The sequence below is a fragment of the Rutidosis leptorrhynchoides genome, chromosome 4, assembly GCF_046630445.1.
Source record: "Rutidosis leptorrhynchoides isolate AG116_Rl617_1_P2 chromosome 4, CSIRO_AGI_Rlap_v1, whole genome shotgun sequence".
NCBI lineage: Eukaryota > Viridiplantae > Streptophyta > Magnoliopsida > Asterales > Asteraceae > Rutidosis > Rutidosis leptorrhynchoides.
Window position 1 is genome coordinate 613738168 of NC_092336.1, and position 11351 is coordinate 613749518.

At 30.3% G+C, this 11351-nt stretch overlaps 1 protein-coding gene across 1 annotated transcript; it reads right to left on the reverse strand.

Moving 5' to 3' along the window:
* Positions 1–892: 892 nt before the first annotated feature.
* LOC139843035 (uncharacterized) lies at positions 893–2191 on the reverse strand. The gene has a single exon (XM_071833120.1). It carries the CDS (start codon positions 2189–2191, stop codon positions 893–895), a length of 1299 nt encoding a protein of 432 aa, XP_071689221.1.
* Between the last annotated feature and the right edge of the window lie 9160 nt (positions 2192–11351).

Genomic DNA, 11351 nt, shown 5'->3' on the forward strand with positions numbered 1-11351 from the left:
ACTATCCTTGATGTTAGGTCAAATTTAACTTATTTGGTTTATTGCTTTTAATATTTTAATTAATTAATTTTAATAAATTTTTGAAATTAAAAATATTTTGATTGACGGTTCTTATTTATTTTTGTAAAAGTTATTAGAAATAAATTATAAACGTATTATTATTAAATAAAATTCTTAAGTTTGACGAAAAAATAATTTTATTAGTTTTTTTAACGAATATAATTATCGGATGTTAGTTAGTGGAACTATTCACGTAACATGTACAAGTGTGTATCTACAAAGGTATAAAAATTAGGAACTTGACTATAATGACTATAATATAGAACAAATCATATGCAATCAGTGAAATTTCTTCTAATTAATAAAATTGAACAAACCTAAATGTTAAACGAACAGAAATATATAGACTACCAAATATTTATTACTCAGAGCGAATATTGTTCTTGTATAGTTGTATTACTTGTATATATGTTCAAAGTATGTGTTGAAAAGTGGATTAATAAGCATAAGATAATTCATAATAGCGTATGATTTTCTCAATCTATTAGACTGTTTCTAACCATGCCTATGACATCACAGGCAGATTTGTACTTTTTGGCTCAAAAAGTGCATCTGCCCGTGACATGGCAGTGTCAAATTTTGACCCCCCAATAACCCCAAGTGTCAAATGCCAGTGTCAAATGCCAGTGTCAAATTCAGCAGGGTCCACCAGTTTTTTTTTCAAATGATTTAAAATGGTAAATAAATACAACAAAATAAAATAAATTACATTAAAATGGTAAATAAATACAACAAAATAAAATAAATAACATTAATAAAAAAATACATAATTAATTTTTGATAAGAATTTAAAAGTTCATAGATTGACGATTATATAGATTAAAAAAAAAAACTAATTCGCATTGCGAAAAGTCGGTGGAAGGTTCCAAATATGCTCGACTAAATCCTCGGTGAGTTGGTTGTGCAAATCTCGATCCCTTATTTCTCTTGCAATGGTATCTCGATCTCGTCCTCTATTTCGTATACGTTCCATACCATTTTCCATTTCTTCGGTAGTGAATCTTTCTTCCCATTTAGAAAGTGCAAAGCCGTTATCTTCAAGTATCATGTTATGTAATATGAGACAACATTCCATCACTCTTCGCATCATGTTAACGCTCATACTTCGTGAAGCTATGCGTATAATATGAAAACGACCTTGAAGAACCCCAAATGCCCTTTCTACATCCTTTCGGGCACTAGCTTGAAATCTTGTAAACTTAATCGTTGGTTCTTCAGTAGGACATGAATATCCTTTAACTAAAGTTGCCCAATCGGGATATATACCATCCGCAAGGTAATATCCTTTGCTATATTCATGCCCATTTACCTCAAATGGTGCGGATGGAAATGTTTCGTTCTTAAGTTTATCAAATATAGGTGATTGGTTCAAAACGTTGATATTATTGTTGGAACCCGCCATCCCAAAAAAAGCATGCCAAATCCACAAGTCATAAGAAGCAACAGCTTCAAGCATAAGGGTTGGTTTCTTGTGATCACCCCTAGCGTATTGTCCTTTTAAAGCAACAGGACAATTCCTCCACTCCCAGTGCATACAATCTATACTCCCGAGCATACCCCTAAACCCATGTCTCTCCTCGTGAGCACTATACAATCTAGCAACATCGTGTGCATTCGGAGATCGCATGTATTCTTTTTTGTACAATGTAATTATACACATACAAAAGTAATCTAGACATAGTATTGATGTTTGCTCACTCATTTGCAAATATTCATCCCACATATCGGGAGCGGTGTCATACGCCAATTGACGTATAGCCGACGTACATTTTTGTAAAATAGTAAATGTAGGCCTACCGATAGCATCAAATCGTTGAGAAAAGTAAGTAAAATATTCTGGCATATTATCACTTTGGAAAATAGTAATACCTTGCACTATCCGGAGAAATAATTGTATGCGCATGCGAAAACGGCGTTTAAATTTTCTTTGTGGATATTTTGGCGTCTCACAAAAATAATCATCCCACAAACGTTGTGCAGCAACCTCCCGTTCCCTAGGGATGTAACCTCTAACTCTCGGAATAGATGGTGCCGATTCGACTTCGGAATCATCATCTTCTATTTCTTGAATTAATTGAACAATCCGCAAATCTTCGGAGTCAGAATTAGACCCCCGTAACCTCGAACTCATTTATAAACTAATAGACTTTTGTAAAAAAAAAATAAAAAGTAGAAAGAAATAGAGTAAGTAAGAATGAATTGTGTGAAAAATGATATGATTGTTGGGGTTTAAATAGGAGTAAAAATTGAATTTAAAAAAAAAAAAAACAAAAACAAAAAAACGGGTATATATCCGTTGGGTAACGGATATATTACCCCACCCAATCATTTGCTGCCACCACACCATTTGAAGCCCGTTTTTTTCAGTCAAATCGTCGACTGACGCCCCCCAGCGTCAAAAACTGACGCCCCGTTAATGGCGTCAGGGGCGTCAGTTCCTGCCAGCACGTCTGACGCTAGCCCATCTGACGCCGCGTTGGACACAGTCTTAGCAGCTAGCTAATAACCTAATAATATTCTTAATTAATTGACTTTTTGAATGATACCTTTGTTTATATTCAGATCAAAACAGGTGTCAAGAGGATCAATAATGCTGAAATTAAGCTGACAAGATAGGTTAAATAAAAAGAAAATAAAATACACGTTAATATTAGTTTATATATATTAATCATTTATTATTAGCGGAAAGTCTATTTTGAGGGAAGCAACAACAATAAGCAAGTGACCAAGTCGAAGATGCACGTGAAGATGATCGAGTGTCAGAAGATCTTAAACAAACTTGGCACTATATGAAGCTTCCTTCTTCAATTCGCTATATTTCAATCATATTTTAAAAATCGAATTAACTAATTAACAACATAAACATTCAAATGAGATGATAGCTTCAAGTTAAACATAAAGAAACGGAGTAGATGTCTTTAATGCAAGGCAAACATGAAAATGTATAAACAGATTATATATGTAACAGATAAAGTTTTGTAACTAATTACTCCTGGAGTTCCAAGTTAATTCTCTTCGGATAAAATGTCACAGGTTAAAAAAAATGACTATCACATACCTTTGGTAACTTTTCAGTTTTATCTTTTATTTTTTATTAACTTTTCCTGTTTTACATGTATAAAGTAAAAACATAAAAGACTTTATCTTATTATTTTTATTTATTTATGGGCGTAGACAGTTAATTTGAGACAACTTAAAAAATGAGTGGACAATAAATATAAGACGAAAAAAGTAATATTCAAGCGTCTGTTTAATTAGTTGTTCAAAATGGCGAGAACTCGCAGATTTAAGGAGACTTTACCATCATGGCCATATCTTTATCATACGGATTACAAATTAGTTGATTTAATGGATAAAATGTTCGTAATTTAAAGAGCTTTTACATTCATATTCATATACTTCTTTTAAAGAACTTAATTAAATATAATACTCCGTAGTGATTTTGACCCTTACTGAACAAATTCAACATATAATTATATAATATATTGATTCTGACTCTCTAATGAACAAGTTCAATCTCCGTTATTGCACATGTTACCATGGGCTATTGGAGTAGCATATATTATAGGGATGTAAAATTTAGATGGTATATGAAACTCAAATTTATGGATATTAACCCTTATAAACTAAAAGAGATGTCAAAATGTGTAGTTTGGCCCTCTTTAAGTTAATCAAACGACAACAACAACCATCCTCACAATTTAGCATTTTCCCGGTCTAATTTGTAATTTCTCGAGGGGTATAAAATGTAAATTTATTTTTAAATTAAAAATAAAAAACAAACACCACCTTAAACTTTCACGGACCTTATCTTCTTATTTGTCTCGCGTTATTTTTTTACCGCATTCTCTATTAAACTCGAAATAATTTTACGAACAACACAAAACTAACTACGTTCAAAACGGACGTTTAACTAAAAACGCTATTTACACCGACACCTTAGATGGGGCTTATCCTTCTGCTCGCCCCGAGTTATTTTTCACCGCTGTCACCGTTAAACTCGAAATAATTTTACGAACAAAATGAAACTAGCTACGTTCAAAACGGACAATTTCTAAAAATGTTAAACACGCCGACATCTAAAACGGGGCTCAACACATGGGCGATTTTTCCTTCTGTAAACACATAACGCTACGTTAAATATGAATACATAAGCCGAAAGGTCCCGTCGCATCGCGCGGGCCGATTCGGATCTCATGAAAAACTATAATTGATAAAAAAAATCTTCGAAATTGTCACACCCCAAAAGTTATAAATAGTTAAGTAAATAGTAAAAGTGGGGCTATAAAAATCACCTTAGTAGCACAAAAGAGTATTCCACGAAAGAATTGAACGGAAGGACGTGACCGAGATCTCAACTTAGAGATAGAACGTATGATCAGACATTGCCTAACAGACAATAGTATATAGTACTATATTGATAGTAATGGTTCACTAAAGAATTTCCATTTTCGGAAGGTTACTATTTATGGAAAGTTTCAACTTATAGTAATTTTCCAATTTTAGAAAGTTCGGGTTAATCTTTAGCAAGTCGGTGTATAACTTTACTCAAACTTCGTTGCTATCAAATAAGTCAGGAATGACCAGATGTAACCGGGGGCCCAGGACTCTTGACCAGAATCTAAGTCATGGCATTCGAGATCCACAAGCTTACCCATAAATGGCAACCTATACATCATTCACTTACGACCGTGAGTAGCGATGAAGTTCACATGAATTGTACATTATCTTTGATTAACCTTCACTTTAGGTTTATATGTTATTATATATGTTATATTATATTTATTAATGTATTAACAATTTGATTATCTTATATTATATACTATAAGTTATTATTATTAAATTAGTATAGTTATAAAATAAGTGTTTTTTAATAATGTATTGTTATTAACTTACATTATAAGCATTATACTTTATTATATAGTATACTTAGTTATTAACCGTAAGTTATAATAATAATATTAATTTAGTATATGTAATATACTTATGTTAATCGAAAATCATACTAATATATGTTAATTCGAATATTAATTCATTAAATATTATATTTATAATTTTTATAAACTTAGTTAATTATACAATTCAGTAGGATATTTTATAAAAATAATTTTATCAAGTTTTTGTATTTATTTTCCACTTTTCTTTATATATATACTCGATTTATATTAATCAAATTTAATTAGGTAATAAATATTAAATCGACCTAAATAAATAATTTTATATTTTTTATAGGTTCTATATTATGTAAAAATATTATAAAAATTATTAAATCAAATTTTATATCAAAATATTATTTATTTAATGTTTTCTAATTATTTAACCATTGTAATTGGCCTATAATTAAATAAATAGGAAAAATAATTTAAAATTAATTTTTATATTTTTTTTAAAGTATCTAGTGATGCTACTAATCATATAAAAATTTTATAAAAATATTTAATACACGTTTGTATTTATTTTGTATTTTCTTTATTATTTCTCTCAGTTTAGAATAATGCAAAAGTAAATTCTTTTTAAATACTAATCATCCCATTTATTTAATTTTTATAATTTTTGCTTGTTTATAAAAGTATAATAATCTCAAAAAAAAATTATAATTATTTTTATTACTGTTTAATATTTTATTACGAATTTTATATTGTTTTTATGTTTAAATAATACATAATTCATATTTAATTATAAATAATATTCCATAAATTATCAAAATTATTTTTATACATCATAATACTTATAATACTAATTATAACATGTAAAAATAATTTATATATATTAAATTCGAATTTTTAAAGAATATACAAAAAAATAAAAGCAATTCGATAAAAATATAGAAAATACCTCAAGTACTTTCCCAAGTTTGTGAGAGAGTTTTTCCAAAGATTTGATACAAGTTTTTATAAAATGGAAGTGGGTAATTATAGGAAAAAAATGGTTGGTGAAAAGAAAAAATATAAATAAAATAAAGGTGCCAATTTTGACAAAAAATAAAAACATGTTAAAAATGTTTTTAATAAGTTTTTGTTTTTGAAATTATTTAGTCAAAATTCATGGGCTCATTATTTAATTTATAAAAAAAATTTCTTTTTTTATAAGCTAAAAATATATATATAATGATTAAAATAATTTATCATTTAATTAATAATTATGTTTCATATAGTTTTAAATATAATACGCATTAATATTAATATTAACTAAAGTTATTTTATATAATTAGTGTAAAATTTAGTTAACAAAAAGTGTCGACTAAAAATAAATATTTGATCAATATCAAATTTTATTATATATTACGTATGGATAACAACCCTATAGTCAAATTAGTCAATTCAGGTATGAAAATATGAGGGTTGTTATAGTACCTACCCGTTAAAAGAAATTTTGTCCCGAAATTTTGTTGTTACCATTAATCGGTGTTGTTCGTACATAGACGAGGATATTTACGTTTTATTTGGTTTTCACGTTCCCAGGTATGCTCGGGGCCTTGCGTGAATTCCAACAGATAGAATATTATTCTGTTTCAAGAATTAAAATCATACAAACCATAATTTCTACAAGTTCTTCTACGAAGTGCATTTTATTATTAATGCGGAGATCATTCAAAATGATGATGTTATACAAGTCATTTCAATAAATTAGATATATAAAATGTGTTATGAATAATATCGAGCTCATTTAAACCTTGAGCGTTTATGCCACCACGCTAGGGTAGACAAAATAGAGAGGAGTTCATGAAAATCATAGTCGTGAAATTTGATAGAGATTGTCATTCTTTACAACAAGAATGATGAATATGAGTTGAAAATATTGTTTTATCAACATTGAGTAATATGGATAAAACGATTCGATTATAGGAATAGTATAAATGAAGTTATCTTAAAAGTTTGAAATAAGGAAATATCAGTTTGCCTTAACTTTTGACATAATTAAAGGTGATTTCCGGAATTCAAGGGATTTAAAGGAAATCTTTATAATCTGTATAAGATTTGATTCTCCGGTAATTAAGGAAATTAAAATTGCCTTGATTGTTGTGTCTAGAATTTTTCTATAAATTAGCTTCTTCTGTTTCATTATCTTCACCACTTCTATACTTTCTTTCTCGATTCATACTTCCAAAGATTGTGAAAATGCTCCATCCAGTTCTTATCCTGGATATTTTTCTGACTATCGTTTCTGTCATTCTTCTTTTTCATTTACCCCCAGAGGAATCTGTTTACTTCTACAATTACCTTGGGGTTATAGTGTTTTTAATTCTCCCGTGTCTTTATGTTGCTATACGCATTGATATACACGGTTTGTAATTTCCGTGTTGTTATTGGGCTTTATATTTTTCCTTATATGTCGGAGCTCTATGCTCTTGTTTTTCCTTCCCGACTTCAAGTCAAGCGAATAATGGTCTAGAATTCGTAGGTATGGAGTTTTGAATGATCATAATATACAAAGCAGAAGGAAAGGTAATAGCACGATTTGATTTGTCAAATTACTAGAATTACTAAGGATAAAACTATCAAGAATATATGTTCTTGATATGTTCAGAGGTTAAATATAATGTAAAAGCCATGTAACATGGCAAATGATGATTATAAAGTCTATGAATCATCATCTTCCATTAAAAATTTTGCATGACTTACTGTAATATAATCACGTTGGCCTGATGTCATTATATTATACTAACTCATGCTTCAATTCTCAACACTACCTCAAATCATTCAAAATTTAAACTTGTATGTTATAGAAATATAGAAACTAAAACAGTTTCCTTTATTATATAACACAGATAGTGCGAAGTGATAAATAATTTCAGACAAGAATAGTTATGAAGGTATCTTCAGAAATATAGAGGATATTTATAACGAAAGATACGATGATATCTTAGAATTTTCTAAGATCCAATGATAATGAGGAAAATTCTTCTGTAAGGATTTAGAATGCGTAAGGAGATCTTTTGTGGTTTTCATTAGAATTCGAATCATCTAGATTCTTTGATTACAGGTTTAGTCCTTGTGATTTGTCCATGGTCTCCTTCATGGTTAGCTCAATCCGTTTTTCAGTTCTAAATCAGAGCTTTTTCAATATGTCATTCTTTATCATCAAACTTTTGGCCATTAAGACCACCTATAGCTTTTGCTGCTTCGTCAGCATTTTCAAGGTTAACGAATCAGAATCATTGATTATCAATCCGAGGTGTTTTCAAGAATTTTGAATTTGAAGAGTTTAAGCGTAGGATGTAACCATCAATGGTTCTGATTTTGGTGGTTTGACGTAATAATTCATCACAAAATACGAATGAATATATATATATATATATATATATATATATATATATATATATATATATATATATATATATATATATATATATATGAATTTAGTAATCTTTAGGAAGATAACACCTGCTAAAGCTTTACTTGGATTCTGATATGTCAAAATTAGAATATGTAATTGCATTTGTACGAAAATGGCTGTTCTTTAGTGAACGGATACATATATCTTGTGAACGTAAGTAGTATAGTTACTGATTATTGAATCAGAATTGAAGAATGTACAATGCAACATATTAATGTGAGATATAAATATTTCTCAGGTATTACCTACCCGTTAAAATATTTTCACAATTAACAGTTTGTACAAAAGAACTTTAATTACAATCTTTATGGAGATATACGTTCATATATGTATTCTTCAAATATAATATAGATTTAATGAGTTAATATAATATTAAAATCATTTGATTTGCGGTTGGAACAAGAATAAATAATCTTCAAAACTTGAGAGATTACATAATCATCGCAGAATATTTCTTTAATGGAGTTATGAATCAATACTTCATCGTTCATTGTTATTGATATACCTCGGTATATGATGTTGGTGCTCATGGAATTCTTGTGAAATTCACAAGACAAGAATAATGTTTTCTAAAAAGTTTCGAGTACATCGAAAATGGAAGTGTAAAATCAGACATGTATTATTCATAATACACTTGATTTATTATGAAATGGAGTTTATTGTGCTGAAGCAGTGATTAACGATCATTAAGTCATTAACGAAGGATGTACATTATAGCATATTAGTGATATGAATTAACCAAGTAGTACATACTAGTTAAGATTTACACGTAATAGCTTAGTACGAAAAGATTTATTATTGTTTCAAACCATATATATATAAAGTATACATATATAATTCTTCAGGAAGAATGAGTCAATACATCTTAACTCATTATTACTAATATTCCTTGGTATCTATGGGGCGTATGATGTTGATATCCGAGGTACTGAGTGTGATGTTGAGGCGTGAAATGCAGATGTTGTTGTTGGTGATGCTGATGCTGTTTGTGGTGATGCTGATGGTGCTTACAATGCTTGTGGTGTTGGTGATATTGGTGGTATTGTTGGTACTAGTGGTGCTGGTTATGTTGCTGGTGTTGCTTGTGGTACTTGGGTAGTAGGTGTGAGCCTAACTTCCAAATCGTGCACTGTTTCCTCCAGGGTTTCTACTTTTTGCTCGAGTCTATGGATTTGTTCTACCCATTCCTCCGTAAGGTTTGTCAATTCTTGATATTTAGTTCGAAGTCTTCTAACTTCTTCTAATAACCTTATCTGGTTAGAATTAGGGAGTAGAGGACGAATACTGTCTTGGGCTACATCGAGTCGAACTTCGAGGCGGAAAATCCTTGCGAAAAAAGTGAAAGTGGTATTGCGAACAGGTTCGCGGTAAGCGGAGGGAGTACTCCGACGTTTGGTGGTAAGTTTGGCTCGTGATAAGGAGTACCTTCTTCATTTCTCCATAGGGTGAGTATTTCGCGAACCCATCCCCATTTTCTGAAGAAATCTCGGTAATTGATCGGTGGGTGTGCTCCCGTCACGCTATCTTCGGAGCTAGAGGAACTTGAGGAATCAGGTGAGAAATTGTGACGATCGCTCCAAATCCATATGGATGAACACGTCATTCATTGATTTAATTGCGAGGTATTTGACCTCTATATGATACGTTTTGTAAACATTGCATTCTTTTCAAAAGGTACACAATAAATGAATATCAATTTCTAAGGTTTTCAACGTTTGATGATTTCTACATATAGACAATCACCATAAATAATAGTTTACCATAATACATCAGTTGACAAAGAAGTCAAAATAAGATACACGGTGATGATTTTGTGAATGCAAAGTTTTCTTGAATAAAGCATGTATGACTCCATGCACAAAGCTTGTATCACATATAAGCAAACAGCGGAAGACTTCTAGTGAAAGGACCCGTCCTAATCCATCCGGACGAAGTCCATATCAATTATAAACGATTCACAACATTTGATTACATCGCGAGGTACTTGACCTCTATATGATACATTTTACAAACATTGCATTCATTTTTAAAAAGACAAACTTTCATTACATCGAAAATTGACGATATGCATACCATTTCATAATATATTCAAACTATAAATGACTTAATAATAATCTTGATGAACTTAACGACTCGAATGCAACGTCTTTTGAAATATGTCATGAATGACTCCAAGTAATGTCTCTAAAATGAGCAAACGCACAGCGGAAGATTTCTTTCGTACCTGAGAATAAACATGCTTTCAAGTGTCAACTAAAAGGTTGGTGAGTTCATTAGTTTAGCATAAATAATCATTTCATAATTTTAATAGACCACAAGATTTCATATTTCCATTTCTCATAAACATATGTCCCATGCATAGAGACAAAAATATCATTCATATGGATTGAACACCTGGTAACCGACATTCACAAAATGCATATAAGAATATCCCCATCATTCCGGGATCCTCCTTCGGACATGATATAAATTTCGAAGTACTAAAGCATCCGGTACTTTGGATGGGGCTTGTTGGGCCCGATAGATCTATCTTTAGAGTTCGCGTCAATTAGGGTGTCTGTTCCCTAATTCTTAGATTACCAGACTTAATAAAAAGGGGCATATTCGATTTCAATAATTCAACCATATAATGTAGTTTCAATTACTTGTGTCCATTCCGTAAAACAGTTATAAAAGCAGCGCATGTATTCTCAGTCCCAAAAATGTAATGAGTAAAAAGGGAGTAAATGAAACTCACGCATATAAATATTGTAAAACAGTTAATAAAGCATTTGCATGTATTCTCAGCCCAAAAATGTAATGAGTAAAAAGGGAGTAAATGAAACTCACCTAATGTATTTTGTAGTAAAAATACATATGACTATATTGAACAATGCAGGGTTGGCCTTGGATTCACGAACCTATATTATTTGTATATAAATTAATATACATAATTGAAAATGAACAATTATATA

Excerpts from the sequence above, each read along its gene's own strand:
- LOC139843035 (XM_071833120.1), bottom strand. The coding sequence starts at position 2,191 with ATGAGTTCGAGGTTACGGGGGTCTAATTCTGACTCCGAAGATTTGCGG.